Here is a 19,124-nt window from a genome sequence, read left to right on the forward strand (position 1 = left end):
GTGAAGATTTACTCCGCGGCGAACGTGAGAGGAGAGCATCCGTAGCCCGGTAGCGTTTTACACGTTCAACTCGTACTATGATTATTCTCTGTCACCGTCTGCTTTCTATTCGTTCCTTCCGCGATCAGGAAGGCTCGATTCCGTATCTCGGCGCGATTTAATCATTCGGTTACAAAACGTCGAACGATTCGTCCCGACTTTCACGATCCGAAGAGCGGTAAATTCGACGCGAGCGCTCGTTTGGCGGGAAACGCGTGGCGAAAAAGTAAAAGTCCATCAGGATTCGGATCACGAAATCGAGGAAACTTCGATGGGGACGCGGAAAAACGTAACGTCCCACGAGCTCGAGTCGTAAAATCTATAGGTAAACGTTGGATTCCTAACGACCTACGGTAATTCGTGGTTACGCAAAAGGCGCGGTAAAATTTGAGAAAGTCCACGGAAAAATTTCACGATGTTATCTAACAGGAACTAGATCTCGCCAGATTAAATGCATCGCTGATAATTATACGGGGCCCGTGGTGCTTCTGTTTGTCCAGCGAATAACGCGATTCCCCGGGGAAGCGGTTCAACGATCGACCGATTACAACGAACGATTCGTAACTCGAAGCCAGCCTCGATATAATCGAAGTAAAAGGCGTCGAATGCTTTAGGTTCACGGGCAAAGCCGCGTGTGTAACGCTGTGTAACGCACCGTTCACCGCGAATACTTAATAAGCCTGACACCCATCCACTCGGCTTTATGTAATGCAGAAGCGAGCCTCCGCAGCCAGACGACGACGCCGTTAGTTGGGAAACGAAGGACAATATTGTTCCCAGATATCCGTAGAAAAATAACGCCGGATACGCGACGAATTCGTGTATGAATCGCAATTATCCATTGTACAATTGCCGCGATGAATCTTTCGTGGGAAATTCGTTTGAAACTTTCCACGAATGAAATTACACGGAAAAATTACATTATAAATGATCGTTCATCGAACGAGGGATTCCTAGTTTCTTCTCTGAATTTGAAATTATACTTCAACGTCGCCTAAACGAAAAATTCCTGATCCTGCGAATTGATTCGTCTAAAAACTACCAAAGAAACGATGCGATAGTATCAACAAAGACGATTGTAACGAGAGTAGCGTGCTTTCCCATGACTCGAGCAACATCTGAATTTTAAATAGCATTTCCTGACGAACAAATTGTCCGGTTATTACGCTAGGAGACAAAAAAAAAAGAAGAGCCGTCAAACGACGGGACGAGTGGGCGTCGCGTAATAAAAGTAAACTAGGCTTCGGCTTGAAAAACGATTTCCATAATTCCGTAGCTCCAGCTCGAGGAGCCGGTAAACCAGTCACCTGTAGGCCGTTTCGCACATTCGAGTTTCATAATTCCTTCGTGTTCTGTCGTTTACGAGCCAGTCCGAAGGTAGTCGCTCGAGAGGAACGAGGTAGGAACCCTGACCAAACCGCAAGATTGTATTCTACACTAAACTAAATACTATGTGTAATAGATCCTACACGTTGCAGTTTCAATTATAAAATTAAAATTTCATTAAATTTTAAGCTTCATTGCAATAAGAAAAATTACCACAACTTCCACGATGCACCTAAAATTCTTCACTTTCATTCTTTTTTTTTAATCTTCTGGTAGGGACGTTAATGAACTAATTTGATTTATAAGATACACACACGCGAACGGTCCTGGAAAAGGCGGATATCAGGGAGGAACTTCATCGGGAAGAAGTTATCCTGATTTATGTACTGTGCTCACCTTGTGCGAGCGAGCCAGTGAAACTACCAAACCGAAAGCGAGCCGTTTTTTTGAAAGGTCGCGAAAGAGGTAATATTCGCTTTCGGAAACATCGTGTATCCTTGCTCGTCGTGTAGATACCGATCGCTGGTCAACGCGTCCGCGTACGTTGTATCTCGTGAAATCTTGCAGGTTGCAGCCAGCAACGAAAAGAGCGACGTCGATCCGATCCGATACGATCCGATTCAACGGTCCCCTCTCGTTATCGATCATTTGCATGACAACGCGCAACGGGGCGTTCCGCGGGATCGTTCGCGGGAACCTACAATTTAGAACGCGTACGGGTCGTTTCATCATTCGACCAGCGATTATCGCACCGTGTGCACCAGAACTTCAGGGCTGAAATGTCGAGCCGAGCGGAGTCGAGCGAAACGTGCCCTGTCCCGTTTGCGGGATTAGTCATGCACGACGCAATCCTGCCTCGAAGAATGCGAACTGCAAGCTGGATACAAACGATGGCTAACGAGTTTTAGATAAAGAACGCACCTCGTGCGTCCTGTGTAGAGGTTTTTGAGAATTTCTGTTAGAGTTTAGGTTCGTTATTTTCCTCCCTTCGACGAGATTTATTCGCGAAATTAGCGTGCCATTAGAAACGATCGCTTTACAACTGTGGCAACCTTTGATGGACAAGATTGGTCGCCGTGGCGATCCCCGTAGCCTTCGCGTGCCAATGAAAGAATTAAAATAATTGACGATATGTTTTCGCGGTGTCGAATTTTAATTCAAACTCCGCCTTTTATCGTTCGACCGCGATTAATGGTTCTGGGCATTACCGAACGAGAATAGCTTACGTCAGTGTCCTCGCGAGAAAGTATAGCGATCGAACAGGATTCCTGACCGTCCGAATGTCCCTGGCGGATTAGTGTACTAATTAATCAGTGTGCGAAAACAATTTTCAGTCGTTCACCTTAAGAAGAGGGGCATAAACGACTCGACACAGGGACGAACTAACTTCAACATTTCACTTGGCTACCTTGATCACTCGATTTTTTATTACATCTTTTACTTTGGAGACGTGATCATCTTAGAAATTCCGTTAATTGAATGGAGAAAAAAAAAAAAATTGGTAAACAGGAAAATCGTTTCTATTCGTTGGATCAACGCCCGATAGGACAAACAAGGATCTACTGGACACGAGGAAAGGTGGTTCTGTTTTTCTTTCAAGTCGAATCAGAGAAATCGATTTTGCAATATCGAGTGCTTTCTCTTGTTGCATGCAAATGCTGCCCCAGGGAACGAATTCATGAGATTGTGAGATTGATTCGTACAACACCTATGTGTTACCGGGCTAACGAATCGTCGACGGTGGACAGGTGTTCTCTTTCCTTCGTCGCTTCGGCACAAGGAAAATTATAAAGGATTCATGGCCTTTTTAAAAAACATTAAAAACATGTTTTGAACGATGTAGAACAGGATCGTTAAGCTCGTTTTCCGATAAAAATACATGAAACGAGGGATGAAGAGACGATAGAATCGCAGAAAAAGCTAATTCGTATATTAATTATAGTTTGAAAACTAGCCATTACTCAATTATCACGTCCCTTTTAAATACAAAAAATAAAATAAAATTATAAAAATCGTAAATTTTGCAAAATTAATGTAGCTAAAAATTGGTATTTCTTCATCTACGATAAAAATTATTCGTTTCTATATTGTGTCGACTCCGCGACCTAAATCGAAGCGAGCAAAACCGATTGGCAATAGAGAATACTAAAAGAACGCCAAAAAAGACCCAGGCACCGGCCGGTAATTATATAATTCGCCGTTATAAGAGTGTGCCTTCATTAAGGAAACAGATTTCGTTAGGTTACGTGATAGAAAACGACGCGTGCCGAACTTTCGTTCCCGATCTAACCTGCTGTGACATTTTTTTTTATAAATCTCCGTAATCCTCCTGTAAGAACTTTTCCATGATCGATCATCGACCATAATCTCGGAATTTTGCTTTCAATAAGAATACCTAGCTATCGCAGCATCGCGATATTTCTATGACACGAGTCATCTGCATAAGGATCATGACGCGCCTAGTTGAGCTGACAGCGAGTTAAAGGCTCGAAGAATGTGGAGAAAAGAAAAAGGAAGCCAGAGAAGAGGAGAGATAATGAGAAAGGCAAACGGCAGAAACGGAGCTGGCACGCGAGTCAAAGGGGACCCCACCGAGTGTCGCAATTTCAGAGCGCCAGCTTACTTTTTTATTTACCTTGTAAATGCAAATCGACCAGAAACGGTGGTTTCCAAACGACCTAGAGAAGGTTGCAGCCAGCATAGTTCGTCAACAGGTTCCTCTGGATCCGTTGGATCCTGACATTTCACGTCGACGATGGAGAACGTGACATCTTTCTTTTGCAAAAAAGTATCGATATCAAAAATTGATACCTAGTGTCAAGCATTTTTTATACTTCGCCTCTCTAGTACTCGAATTGTTCGAATACCAACAATATCGGTTCGATCGCTAACGACACCGAGCACCGTATGTCACGATCGTCGAGCGTAAATAATTTGCGAGCAGAATTGCCCGGGCGTTATGAAATCAATGGATTCTCGGCCGGGTTATTTATAGGCCTGCGTGCCGCGTTGATTTATGGATCGTCGTTCGTGGACGTTTTCTTTTAGCGGGAAAATAATGGAAGCGAGCATGTACGATCGATGCGATGCAAAGATCAATTTGATCAGCCTCGGGCTACGAAACGAATACCGATAAGACAGCGCACCGTTATCGATGAGAATGAAATCTCGCTGCATTTGGTGAATCGCCAACAGCGATGCACGATACCACGACCGAAACTAACAAAGATGAACGAGTGACGAATTTCGCGGACGTTCGCGAGAGGGAAAGCGAGAAAGAAAGGAAGACGAGCGTGCAAATTGCTCGGACTAATTAAATTTGCACGCGTACACCAAGTGACATAACGCCGACGCGTAACGTCCAAGAAAAGTGGTACACGCTTTGAGTTAGGAAGCTAGAACAAAAGGAACTTAAATAGACATCGCACTTTTTTAAGTCGCTAATTCATCATTTTGTACCAAGGTATCCTGACCTACATAACAGCGGATATTGCCAAAAAGATATTTTCTGCGTCTTGTATTACTGTCTCTCTGTAAATTGTTCGATTTCTATAGAAGCTGACCAACTTGAAAGGAATTCCTTTCATAACAGTAACGATTGATCTGCACATCAAGCAACCTGTCTGCGCGAAGAGCATCGCTCAAATCCATCTTCGAAATTCAAAATCCGACTACCCTCGTGCGTCGAAACCGGTTCGATTTTCAAAAAATTACCGCGAACGCGTCTTTTCTACAAACAAGCAGATCTTTTCGCTCGTTCAATTTCACTGCCTGCCACGCCGTTAAGGTGGTACCGCGGCGTTACGAAAGAGTCTGAGGATTCGCAAACAAGGTCCCTCCTCTTGTTCGCGGCTCGCGGAAGTAGATTTCAAGACTTCTTCGACGTTGCTCGTGTAACATGGTTCACGGATAAGAACGCCCGTTATATTCGTACGGTGAGTTACGACGAAAAGAGAGACCCAGCCTGGTGAAAACTCTCCAACGCACACATAGCATCGACGCGTCATGACCGATTCAGGAAATGACTTTCTTCCTCTTCTCCGTGTGCCGCCTCTTTACTTCACCGACTCTCGAAGATTCTCTCGGTTTCTCAACGAGACGACTTTCGCGTTCCTCCACCGGGTCTGACTATTTAATCGTCGCGTAAGCGTCCACTGTTTGCCAACAGCTAGCGCGTACAATGGACAGCCTTTTGTGCGACCTTTCGGACTTTCAAACATTTCAACGTCAGAAGAATCAATTATTTGCCTATCTGGAAGCGTTTGAAATTTATTAAAGAATCGATCAACCTGACGTACAACATCGAATCGATCATAGTCGAATGTCCAGCGCGAACTTTAAACCTTTACAAACTTTCATAAGTGTCGATAATGACTGACTGTTTACGCTGGATTTTTAGCGTATGATTTGAAGCAAACCGGAGAAAGTGAGAAAAAGGAAACCAAACACGTACTCTGAACGCGAATGGTTAACGCATTACGGAAACAATGTGTACCGGACGACGGATGATTACTTCCAAGGAATCGATACTAAATAGCTTCCGATCGATCGACCTGGTATCCGTTAATTGGCAATCGGACCTCGTCGCAAGGAAAGAGGAAGGACGCTTAAACCTGAACAGTTTCTCGCGCTTCTCGAAGAACGAACCTTGCGATCGCGTTGTCGTCGAGGAAGCCGCCAACGCATAGATGCACCGGTTAATTGCATCCGGGATCGTTAAAGATCAGTTGAAAGCGATCGTCGTAACGGGGATAATTGTTCCGCAATCGCCATTCCACCTAAACGAGCATCAAGGCTGTTAAACAGTATCGTTGAAAATTTGCCAAGATACGAGGCTCTCTAAACTAAGTTAATCGATCGTCCTCGGATCGTTTCGTTCGAGGATTTTCAACGAAATTTAATCGAGTTCTCCTTTCCAACAACCAACAACGAGCCATGCATCTTCGTGCTGGCAACAGGCAGCGAGGCCAGATACGATTTCACGCGCTGCGAAGACTCTTCCTTTGGCAATGCTTCGTCTCGTTTCATAATCCTCGCTCTGTCTAAGCGAAGATAGACCACAAAGAGGTCCCAAGGACTTCAAAGTGAACCTACGAGCTGTCGATCGTGAACGATGCTCACTCGATCGAGCCTATCGCGAAGCGTAACCGAAGATTCGCCCGTTCGTTTCTCTCGAACGAGCGAACAGTACGACGTGCAATCGTGGATGAAACGAGGCTGACGTGTTGCAAAATATGTAGAGAATGATGGTGGCAAACGGGCCTTAGATTTATGCTTTCCATGAGGCAACCGTATCGCGCTACGAAAATGGAGCTCGAAACGCGAACGCGTTCTGGCTTATTCGAATTATTACCTCCATCAACGATTTTAATTGCGAAAAATGGTAATACTAACTGTCTTCGCAATTTCCTGACCAAGGAATAGGAAGATGTTTAAATGTCACGTAACGTATTCCGTGTAACGATCGTCTTGTAACGCTACTTTGCGTGTTACTGAATCGCGTTTCAATGATATTTATCTAAACGCAGTATAATTTGACTAACAAGCGTGCTTACGATGAAATTTAAGAGAAAACGCTAATCTGTCTCTCCAAAAGGCGAAAGAAAAAAATGATTGAAACGTGACAGGATACTAGGTATCCGGGGAGACGCTGAAAAATTTTCGAGTACGATAAGAGGAATATGCAAATTTGCCTCCATAAAGGGTGAACGCGCGGAGGTGAAACACGGAACACGAAATCCGGTTCGCTCGATCGTAGGTGTCAAGTCGACGAGGAAAAAAAAGCTCGTTCTACGGGCACGAAAAGTAGAGTGACTCAACGTATTCATGAGCGCGTACTTTATTGAAATTCCTTGTAAATAACTGGCTTTTTCGTAGAATAGCGGTACGTTCCTATAAATCGTCAAACGTTTTTTGCCCGGATCCGGCTGTTTCCGAAAGCGTTGGAAATCCCGCTTGTTATGGAATTTCAGCAAACATTTTTTTACGATCAATCATATGAATATCTGACAAATCGGTGCTAAATTTAGAGACAATAATTTTCTCGGATAAATTTGAATCGGACTTCGTCCAAACAAGATTCCAAAGGGAGATTACGCCAAGAAATCGAAGTTTCTACGAAACTCGTGAATTCGTTTATTTATTTTAATATGTACAGACATAGCCCCTTATAAATTTAATTCAAGTTCTATGAAGATCGTCGCGAATGAAAGCGATGGTGAAACCAGCGAGTCTCTTATCACTGTCTTGTAACGTATATCTTTTTAAGATCGCGCGATTCTGCATCCGTGAGGAGAGTTATCGGTAACGAGTAACCGTTCCTCGTGGTGTCGGCTGATACAGCGTTTCTGGATGACCCTCGACCCACGATTCGCGTCCGTGCAACTGATTAACTCGACGTTGAATTCTAGCCGAGTCACTGACTTCCTGGCATAATTAAACAAAGTCGGAAGAAACGAAACATCTATGAATCGAATAAACGCATAAAAGAGTGAAAAACGTACTCTCAACGAAATTTAGAGAACGAAGTTTAGACATTTAGCTGCCGGATGGTTCAGAAATCATCCGAAAGCATCTTCGGATAAGTGGGGACAAAGATCGATGAATCAACGCGTCTCTGCGATGAGGTAACCGCTTTCGGATTTCGAGGATGTCGTGTTTATTCGCTAATGATACTTTCCCGCAATTCATCGTTCTGTCATTTTCGATTCTCGAAAAAGAAACGTTGGGACCGGATCTAGGGGAAAAATCATTTCTTGATCCTCGTAAGGGAGAAGCAATCTCAAACGGCGAAGAAATCCATGTTTCAGAGTGTCGCGTTACCGGTGGGCCCAGCACAGGTGCGGCGCTTCGAGGCTGACCAGTGTATTGAATTCCACAAAAATTCTGAGCGACGCCTCTCTTGGAGCGTTCAGGCCCAGGCCGTTCTCTCAGCTCCGACTCGGTCCCAGCACCAGAGTCCGCGTGCTCCCTCTTCCTTCTCCTCCTTCCACCTCACGAATCGACAAAAATTTCGAGATATACCGACTCGCCGACCGACACCTGTCACCGTACTTGCTGTCAGGTATCGAGATTCAGTTGTGAAACTTTGATCCAAATGCATCCGTCACCGCCATTCTCCATTGTCTAGGAGTTTGCGTAAACCTAGCCGCGATCTTTTAATCTTCTACCCGGTTTCGTGGACGAATCGGGGAAAGATTTTCCAGCATACGATCGAAAGCAATTGAATCATCGTTGTTAAGCCAATTTTATTTCGAAGATGAATAGTAGAAGGATCTTGTTTGGACAATTCAAGCGAACCTCGCTGACGAAATCGAAACGTCGAATCGAGAGGACGTATCTCGACTCCAAGGTGTCGAAAAGATTCAACTCGTATTTCCTAACCTGGCATTGTAAATCCTCGGGATCGAAAAAAATACGTCGTCCTTCGACCTACAATTTACAAGAGAACGAGCTTACCCAGAGAGCCGATAATAACCCCAACTGACCGTACAATCATCAATCCCGCAATTTCCCTATCGAATAACACTATAGTTGTTCAATTTGCTCTGCAACACGAAGATCGGGACCAAAAGCGGTGCCGAGGAGTCCCGGAAGATCGCAATCGAGTCGGTCGGTAAAAATGTCGAGCAAGGCTGCTTCCACGTTATTTTCTCCGCCGGCCACGCCCGACAGGACGCATAAATCCTGCCGAACCGGCGTTCCATTAGAGCCGATACTTGGATGGGGAACGCAGGGCGCCGGTGAACAAGCGAATCGAAGCGTGCACGACGAAAACGAAGCGAAAGACGCGTCGCGTCGGACCTTGGGCGGTGGCCGATGGCCGATCGCGAAGGTAGGCCAGCGCGGTGCGAAACGCGGCTGATTTACGTGCGAAAATTGCCAATTAACCGTCTTAATCGATGCGTGTACTCGCGCGTGAGTACCGAACCAGGGTACACCCGTAGGAGCCATCAAAGTGGCGGAAATCCGCTCGCACGACTTCTCCGTCGCTGGCCCTGAAAACGTTTTCGCGGTCGCGGCGTGCTTCGCGAAGCGAGGAAATACTCGCGGCGAGGTGCGAGGCAGAAAATAACATCGAAGAGCGCGAAACAGCGAGGAGGTTGGGATCGTACGAGAGTCGTGTCCGTTGTGCAACGATCAAACCGGAATATCGAGAGCTCGGTCCCCCGATCGAAGCGCCAAAATTCTTCCTTCGGAACAGAAGTGGGAGAACCCGCGAGGACCCGTTCTTCGCGCACCGTTGCCCCTGCAACGTTTCGCCTACGGAGAGGACGAGATCGGTTCGCGGATGATGCGAAGAGAGGAGTTTCTGGGAACCGCGAGAGTACTCTGTTCACTTTCCTCGTTCGTTTCTGCTGATATTTCGACGAGGAAGCGCGGAATGCGACTACCCGCGGATGGGACCGAGCTGGAACAATGAGTCGTTGCGACACCGTTTCGAAAACACCGAGCTCTCTGGTATGCAAAGTTTGTTTACGACACGAAGAAACGCGGAATACAATGCTGTTTCTACTTGTAATAATTATCTAAGGGGGTTTCTGAATATTCGAGATAGTTGGTTAACACTTTCGCTACCATCGTCGAGGCATTAAATTGTTGTTGTTTGATCGAACAGATGAAACAGAGATACTATGGATACACGTAGAGTAATGTTCACCGGTGACAGAGAAACGATGTACACCGGGTCGCAGGTGGAGGACATGCGGGCGAGGCGAAGAAGCGTAATCGGCGCGACATTATCGCTTGTGCAATCAAAGCTTCACGTCGATTTACGTTGGTTTCAGATCGAGGCGACGGCAACTACGACCGCGGTAGCTGGTAGCCCGCTTTCCTGGCACATTCCAAGGCCGTCCTTGGTCGGCCGAAGCGAGAGGGACAGTGAAAATGGTAGCTGGGCTCATCTGCACCCGAACTCACCGTCGAGAGGATCCACGTCCTCGCAAGGCTCTACCGCCAGCACGCACGTAAGTGAAATTAAATTGCTATTTTCAATTACTAGAAAAAGAAAGCCCAACTACGAAGAAGAAAATAAAAAGGTACATTCACCCAAAGAAAACCGCGTTGATTAGAGACGGCTTAAAGATACCTGCACTATCGCGATCAATAAATTCAATTACAACACCGGAGGAAGGATCAAAGACGGCATCAATCGCGAGATCTCGCGCGATCTTCGGACGTTCGATCAATGATTGATGAAGCATCGTGTTCGCGTGTTACAGAGTGCCGCATCGGGCACGTTGTTATTGACGGCAGCGAATCTGGCCAATCTCGCGGCTATTCATCCACCCACGGTAACGGCGCCAAAACAAATGGACACCGCCTCGGTGGCGAGCAGCACCCACTTCACCGTCGTCAACGGTCTAGGTAGACCGACGACTGTGTACAGGAAGTCCTGCTGCGCCAGACACCAGCTCACCGTGCTCGTCTGCACGATGAGCTTCCTATTCATGGTCGGCCTACTTCTGGGAATCCTCTACATGGAAAGTGAGTATCCTGAACTACTTATTCAAAAATCGAAGCGCTTGTTCTCAGAAAATTTGCAAGTTTAATAAAAACCAACTTCGATTCCTTATCAAAAATACAATTTTAACTTTAATCATCAAATCTAGCCTCCACCAGTCTCCGTTGTTCTTTGTTTCTGATTACAGTGAGAATTCGCGACAAGTACCATTAGAGGGCGGAAATGATTGGGAGCGAGCAGTGGGAGTGAACATGGACAATCATCAGGAGGATTGAAAAACGGTGGACAAAGAGCAACGAAACGTAGAAACGATATCGTTCGTTCGAAGAAACGAATGTCGATGACCATTTGGGTCGAATGTATCTTTGTTCACGATCGACCGCGTTATTCGTATTTATAATGTACATGTATATTATCACTTAGAGCGTTAGGCCGATTCGATTAGACGTTCTCGATTCGAGACAATGTTTTAAAGGCTGTATTGCACCGTGTTCGACGTGTGGTACGTGAAAACTAAGTAATTACATTCAAGTAATAAGCTAGTTTTAGGTAAGCGTGGATAGGTAGCTGAACGCGATCCTAAACTCGTTGGAACGCTCGAATATTCTAGCGGAGGGTTGTAATCAACCTTCTAGATTCAACAACTATCGTAGAACCCTTCTCTCTCCTTATTTTCATTTCTAATTAAGAGGGACGACGACACGATAGAGGGGCTAGACTTTGTTCATTCCATTTGAGCACGATTCTCCGAGTCATCGATCGATTTCTGATATCAGAAATCTCGTCGATCGGTATTTAAACTGATCACAGAGAATCATCGAAATGATTGTAACGCGTTGGAGTGGGATTAACAATGTCGTCGTCCAACGAAATTTTTTGTAAGTCATATAGACACGTAATTTCTTCGATTAACGTTGACGGACAGTTCGAAGCAATCGACGAGGTGGGAGTATGATTCGTGGATGTGTTAACTTAGGGGTCGTTATTTAATTGTTACTAACAAAAGAATGCCTGAATCAAACCTGGATTCCGTGTCGGGGTGTCGTGTTCCAGGAAATGTAACGGAAAAGCAATGAGAAGCGATCGCTTCTCGAAACTGTGATATTACTTGCGTATTAATTAATCGTCGATTCAACAAGAAACTGTCGAACCATGAGGAAAGTGAAACAGTTGTTTTATTTTATCCCTTCTCCTTCTATCCTCCCGATATGAACTCGTATTGCAATTGTTTTCTTAACGAACGTAATTATTTTTAAAACGATACTTTGATTAAATAATTCAAGATTAAACGAAACTACATTAATATAAAAATCTATCAGATACGTAAAAAAATACTAAAAACACATTTTTAGGTATGAGATTTTATACAGTATCGAGAGAAATAAAAAAATATCACAGTTATCATTGGTAAATAAAATTTCAATAGCAACCTGGTACATCAATCGCGTTTATGATAGCAATGAAAAGTCAATTTTTGACACATTTATTAACGTATTACTGAAGCTTCACTTCAGAAACAAGAAATTATAAATTTAATGGCATGCAGAATATTAACATCACTTACCTCCAAGTCTTGAAGTGTCTGGGTCCATCTGTAGTTTGGCAGGTCGGCTCCGTTTCCACTATTAGGTCTCAGTTTGTTTTTCTCCTTTTCATCCTCTTCCTCGTCCTCCAAGTTCTCTTCCTTCTTATCAGTCTCATTCTCGATTCTCTCACTGCTAGGTCCAGGAACTGCAGGTGTCTCCTTCTCCAATTTCTGAAACCAAGCAAGCAAAGTAAAATTAGGAAGAATGCTTTCACATAGAAATAATCTGGCACAAATAAAGAATAAAATCCATCTACAAAACATACCTTACTATTTATTTCCTCTTGTAATTTAGCAGCCTGTTCGTCCGTTAATTCAACAATCTTAGATTCTGAATTCAACTTTTCTTCCTCAGCCCTCTCCTCTCTCTTTTTCTTTTCCAATCTTTCCTTACGGCGTCTTTCTTGTTCAGCACGTTCTGCTTTCTCACTGGCAGCCTTGGCAAGCGCGGTAGCTTCATATTTTTTAAATTTGCTAGTAACAAGCTGTAACCAAATACAAATGCGATAGATTGAATTGTAACGCCCACGGGACGTGACGAAAACGTTTGCAACATGACACAACATTGTTGAGTATCACACAAAGAATAATCACCTTTTCTGCAGCTCCCTCACCTCCTCCGGTGTAAAAATCAGTTTTTCTAGCGAGAAAACTGAAGATTGTGTCGAGAAGCTGTAACAGAACCAACAATTAGTATGGAGTATTCGAGATATTTGACAAACAATGCAGTTTAACGAAGTTTAACATAACCTAAACCGGCAAGAAAAGAAACTTACCTCTTGTACACCGCCTTCGTGTTGCTGGGCCATAGCTAGCAACATTCCGTCGAATTTCTCTTCGTTTTGTGTCATTTTGTACGCCTTTCGTAGAGAACTTATCACAAAATGCTGAATAAATCTCAGTAAATGTATATCACTGACGTTCAAAGCAGCGCACTTTATTGCCACACCACGTTTCTACTCGGAATCATCTCGAATTATCGACCAAACAAGTATTTCAGCAGTACAGGAAATGCCCTCTCGCGTGACTCGTAGTCATCAACGTGTTATGATCTAACGAGAAACCGAACCTGTTTCGTTCGTTCTGCGCATATTTACTATGAACAGTGACTACAGATATAAGAAAACTGGATATGCTTTTGTTCCCGAAGGATTATGAATTTGGAGTTCAAAGACACCTCCAAGTAAGGTTCTTGCCTGTTTTGACAGCTCCTCTTTTACTACACCTCGCACTCATATCTGAAAAGACACTTCCTTTGATTCTGTTTCGTTAGAAATCAGTAAAAATTAGCACAACATCAAAGAATTATTAAAATAATTGCTTGACAAACTTGTATTTATAAAAAAAGTAATCTTGACCTTATTTCAATATGGTGTTGATAATTTTCAACGAATCTTTCCGTTCGTTTAATGTTAAAGTTTCGAAGCAATTCGAAGTTTCTACCAATGGCTGTGATTGGTCGTTCCATTATGGCGTCCTCCCATTTCGACCAATCAGATTCGTCGGTTGTACGGTTAGTGAGCAGAGTGTGGCGTAGTGCTTCATTCCCCCCTCGAAGCTTCGACGGTTTAGCATGCGACTGCAACAGGTAAGCTTGAATTATCTTCAAATATTAAATTAAACTGCCTTTCGGGTGTTGGAAGTACAAAAAACAGAAAGAAACGTCGAAGGGAAGTCTAGATACTTGATTTTTAACATTAATTCGGCTTTTTGTTTTTACTCTTGTCGCGAATTCACAATGAGGTTGGAACTACAGAATCTGAATTACTTTCCCTATTATATCGTTAATTTCTTAAACATTATTGAATGTTTTTAGTACTGTTACTCACAATTTACTATTTCGAATTGTTAAAATTTACTACCGCGTGTTGATTTTAACAAGAGAATTCAATAACATTCTTCCTTGAGTATTGTAATATCATAAAATCTGTTCGTTTAGCTGCTTCGATATCGGTCGGTGTCAACCGGTGACGAACGATTATTACCGAATATTACCGAACGTTACCGATTGGTCTCCGAGGGATAGGAAGGTCTCGTCATTTGCCTCATGAACGTCGAGGTGATAACGTCCTCTCTTACATGCCGGTAGTACATAATAGGTACGCACAGCTTACCTATTCAAATATTTTGCATAAACTATAAAATTCGATCGTTTGTTGATCATAATTTTATTGCTGTTGCTTAAATTTTATTTATATAAATTTGTATTTCTTATTTGTTACAGATATTTGGTTGATATCGAAACGACGCCATGACACTTGAAATTGGTTTGCAACAATTTCATAAAGAATTGGTAACATTTTGATTTATTGTAATCAATTGTTAATATTTATTATCACTTTTTTTTGTTGAGTCGTTGTTAGTTGTAAGCATTTTTAATTAATACAAAAGGGATCATTAATTTTTCATTTTATTAAATAATTTCGTGCAGTAATTTAATACATGTGTTTTAAATTAGAACAAAATTGAAACAATTTGTATTTTACTGCAGACGATTGCTTCTCTTCTGCAATTATTAATTTAATTTTCATTATTTTAAACAGTTTGTTTTTGTTAAATCATAGTAATTATATTATAATATACAGTTGTCGGTGCAAGCTTAAGTTGAAATAGAATCACGTTAATAAATCACATGCTGTTTAAGCATAATTAATTTTCGGACTTCATTTATTGAAAAGAATTTAGATAATTTATAAATCATGACGTAATGGAATTTTCAACAATTTTTGATATGCTTACAACCTTAACAACGAAAATTCTCTACTTTAATAGAATAGTCTATTATCTTTATTACAAAATGATTTTCTATCGATGTAATATTCATTGAAATAATTACCAGCAGTTATTTAAAACATTTCATTTCAATCTAGGATCAATATTCAGTTTTAATAACATTTGTGTTTGTTGAAGATATTTTAGGAACACAGATATTTTCATTTACAAGCCATTAATAACCATACAACAGTATTTCCCTAACGAACACTCAGTAGAAAGAATGTTGTTTTTGTATACATATTTCCACCCATCCCCAACCTCCATGCTAATCTTTTCTTCCAGGAATTGTTGTGGCCGCGCGCAAGGCGGTTGGTAGAGTCAGTGTTTGTACGTACATACTTTCAATGTTTTGAGTTTGTCAAGGGTGAACTGGCCCTGAATAGAGTTGCGTTTGTACAATTAGGAATCACGCGATAGTAGAGTCAGTGTTTGCTGCGTATTATAAAACATTTTCTAGAGCATCGCGGCTCTAATTTACCTTTTTCCATCGCGAAAATATAATCTCCACATTTGTTCGCCGAAAATTATTCACGGTCGCGTTACTAGTACTTTATATCTTTATTTTTCTTTTAATTGCTCGATATATCCGGTATTAGAGTCACGGCACCACTGAAGAGGAGTCTTGGGCGATGCTCCACAAGGAAAGAGTGTAAGTATCTTATTACTTTATTTAATTGCTTTTAATTAAAATAGAATAATTTACAATTTCAAAACTTGATAATTGAGAGTTTTTTTTTAATAGCTAATACTTTATAAAATCGAAAATTATATATAATTTTATTCGAATAAAAACTGATAATTTGCAAAATTAACCGTAATTCTTTTTTGTTTTGTTACAGATGAACTTTGTTTAATTTTGCCGAGTCGCCGGACATCCTGATGGCTTTCTTCACGACTTCCGTCTTCAGTCTACCTCGTTTTGGGCATCCTCCTACCTGGTTATTGTGCATCCTCCTACTTGACTGTCGGAAGAAGAGTATATCTGCGAACGGTGAGTCGCATGTTTTATGGTTCCTCCGGTGCCCATTCATGTCGTAGGACGAATGGTCCGAATCGACACGGGTTACTGGTTGTATACGTGGTTGGCGAGCATAGTGACCATGGGTATGATTATACATACCCATGAGTAGTAACATTTTTATTGTGTTTCATTTCATTTAACTCAGGCTAGGTCTTCTTGCACTCCGCGTTTTAATATCATTTCAATTCCACATATTCCAGTAGATATTTATGAAATATATGAATACTTTTAAATGTTACAATTTTATAATAAAATGTGGAATATGAAGTATTTTAATACAGAAAGAATTTTATTTATTTTTTCTTTAACGAAGAAGTCAGATACCATCTGATTTAGTTATTGCAAAGAATCAAATCAATATAATATTGGTGATATAATATGTATACTGGATATACATATTAATGATTCTTTTACATTGATTTAATTACATTTTGTACAATGTACATTCAAATATAGTTTGAGAATTTGTTACAAGTAGTAAAATTGCATTCATTCTAAATCGAAATTTCGCTTATTTATATGTTCATGAAAAATTGAACAATTTATGTGCAAGAAGACAATTCGTGACGGATAGATTTCCAAGTCAGAGTGATCTATTTCAACACATTTTGCGTATTCTTGAAAAGTTACTCTGAGGAGGGAGTCGCCCGAGGATGTTTTAATATTTTTTATGAATTTTCATAATAAATCCTTTTTTCATTGTAAAGAATTCTTAATTAGTCATTTTGCTTTTAATAAAATGTCAAATTCACTTTTTACATTAAATTCCTTTTTATTAGAGTTTTGCCTTTATTAAATTAGTGTTGCGAGAAATTTCCGACGCGAGAGTAAATATGACGATGCACTGACTAGTATTCGGTGGGAATCCTTTTGGTTTTTAATCTCAATCCTATGTATTATTTAATTAATCAAATTAGTTACAAGGATTCCGCGGCATAAGACCGTGAACACCATCTCTGGGAGATATACCCATGCATTACTAGGCCTTTGCAGGCGCAGCTTTAGAATACGGAACATATGAAAATATGTTACCATATTCTAAACTGTAGTCCTTTTGTCTATACTATGGGCGTCCGCAAATCTGACACCGTTGGATGCAACGTGTTGGACGGGCGGGTAGCGCTCTTAGCGAAGGGGTGCACTCTGTCCTGGCGTTACGACGTCCAGGCGGGGTGGGTGGTATGTAGCGTCTGGCGCAAGTCTAGGGGGCGTGAGACCCTTCGTTGCCAGCTGATATTAGCAGTGCACCATGTTTGCGTCATAGTTGCTCTATTTTACTTTTCAGTATTTATTCTTAAAGCTTTATATTTACAAAGTCGAGTCACTTTTATTAAAATAGTGAAATATTAGCCCGTTAGACATTTATGTACTAATCATGTTTGTAGATCAGGATTTTCAGGTTTAATCCCTTCCGTGTTTATTGCCAAAGCTCATTCACGTGCCCAGGTGCTACTTGGATGGGTAGAGGCAATGGGCACGATGACCTAGTTCATAAGAATAATAATTAATAAGCGGCTGGCATTGTGTTAGTATATCGTGCACGACGTAATTTCCACATATGGTGTGTGTGTTTTTAGGCTGTGGGATTGCGTCGGTTTAGTAACTTTTTCATTTAACTTTTAATTTGAAATAATATTTTATTCAACAAGGTGTACAATGAACGTACAAACCAAATAGTATTATTACCATTACTATTACAATATTGCCATTATTATTACCATGATTATTACCATTATTATGAAATATTCTATATCAAAGTAGTTAATTAAATTTTGTAATTATCATTATACGCAATGATTGCTAGCCTTGCCAGACGATTTCAGTGAAAAATGGTACGTACCGTAGAGTGTGATGTGAGATGAAACTCGGGTGACGGAGGCGTTCCGGGACGTTCTCCCTAGTTTAGGCTCTTGCGCCCGGGTGGAGTGTATGGGGGTCGTGGAATGAATTTTTGCGAGAATGTGATTTTGCCTTTTTTAAATATAGCGTTAGGTAGGTAGGTAGTATACCTTCTGGTGTGTGCGATAGATTGTAAGTAGGTAGGGCCGGGGCAGGTTGTCACAGTCTCTTAGTCGGGTAGGCGCGATTTCGCGTGATCAACCTGTACCTGGAATATATTTGAAGAATTGACGATACCATCGATACGAACGGAGTATGCCGTTCGTCTTCGATTCTATCTGTACAATTTTTCAAATTTTTGGCGACTTCATAAGTCGTCATTCGCGATCGCGATTGTACGAAACGCACAAGTTCTGCTCGAGCATGGCACGTGTGCACGAACAACGACTTATATAAAGTCCTTTTTCGTCCACGTGTCAATTAGAGTTTCGCGATTTTTCTTTTTTGTTGATTGGTTTTTTTTTTGTTTTGCGAATTTGCAAGTCTCGAGCTTTAGATATAAGTTTCAGGTGGGTGGACCGCCCGAAGAAAGAAGTGGCTATATGCCGAAGCGCCCCGACAAACTGTCTTTCAAAAGGGGAACTACTAATGATTTTGCATCCTTTTGCTAAAAAGGATGGGAAATCATTATCGTTACTACTTTGTCACTGTGCTCGCCTGTAGTTGTAGTTTTGTAATTTCAGGACAAGAGGGGGCCCGTGACCCCCATGATTTTGGGCAAATCGCGTTTTCAATTTAGTGTTGCGAATATTGACCACGGTTCAATTTAGTGTTGCGAATGAATATCGATCACGGTTCAATTTAATGTTGCCTATGCATGATTATCGCGATTTTCATTTAGTTTTGCGAACTTTAAATATCGCGTTTCTTTCTTGCATTGCTTTAAAATGGAATTTAACTTTTCAGTGTTGATTTCTTTAAGATTTTTGAGAGTTTTGCTTTTTAATGTTGATTGCTTTAGTATTGCGAGTAATAAATTCACGGTTTGAGAATCCCCCTTTTTTGCATTTTAATTG

At 41.7% G+C, this 19,124-nt stretch overlaps 2 protein-coding genes across 4 annotated transcripts in view; one reads left to right on the forward strand and one right to left on the reverse strand.

Moving 5' to 3' along the window:
* LOC117605976 (uncharacterized) overlaps window positions 1–11,995 on the forward strand; it is a 52,605-nt gene extending 40,610 nt beyond the window's left edge. For 2 of the 3 annotated variants that reach the window (XM_034327880.2, XM_034327878.2), the window contains exons 2-4: window positions 10,152–10,331; window positions 10,587–10,851; window positions 11,016–11,995. In XM_034327880.2, the coding sequence (XP_034183771.1) occupies window positions 10,152–10,331; window positions 10,587–10,851; window positions 11,016–11,041 (471 nt within the window). In that variant the 3' untranslated portion in view covers window positions 11,042–11,995. Of the gene's footprint in view, window positions 1–33; window positions 9,826–10,151; window positions 10,332–10,586; window positions 10,852–11,015 lie in introns of those variants that run through there. The other variant, XM_034327879.2, reaches the window with a different exon arrangement.
* nudC (nuclear distribution C, dynein complex regulator) overlaps window positions 1–13,383 on the reverse strand; it is a 73,217-nt gene extending 59,834 nt beyond the window's left edge. The window contains exons 1-4 of the mRNA XM_034327877.2: window positions 13,190–13,383; window positions 13,008–13,085; window positions 12,680–12,898; window positions 12,393–12,584 (exon numbers count right to left, since the gene is read on the reverse strand). Coding sequence (XP_034183768.1) covers window positions 12,393–12,584; window positions 12,680–12,898; window positions 13,008–13,085; window positions 13,190–13,264 — 564 coding nt within the window. The 5' untranslated portion in view covers window positions 13,265–13,383. The remainder of the gene's footprint in view (window positions 1–12,392; window positions 12,585–12,679; window positions 12,899–13,007; window positions 13,086–13,189) is intronic.
* Window positions 13,384–19,124: the final 5,741 nt, after the last annotated feature.

Source organism: Osmia lignaria, chromosome 2 (genome assembly GCF_051020975.1).
Source record: "Osmia lignaria lignaria isolate PbOS001 chromosome 2, iyOsmLign1, whole genome shotgun sequence".
Lineage (NCBI taxonomy): Eukaryota > Metazoa > Arthropoda > Insecta > Hymenoptera > Megachilidae > Osmia > Osmia lignaria.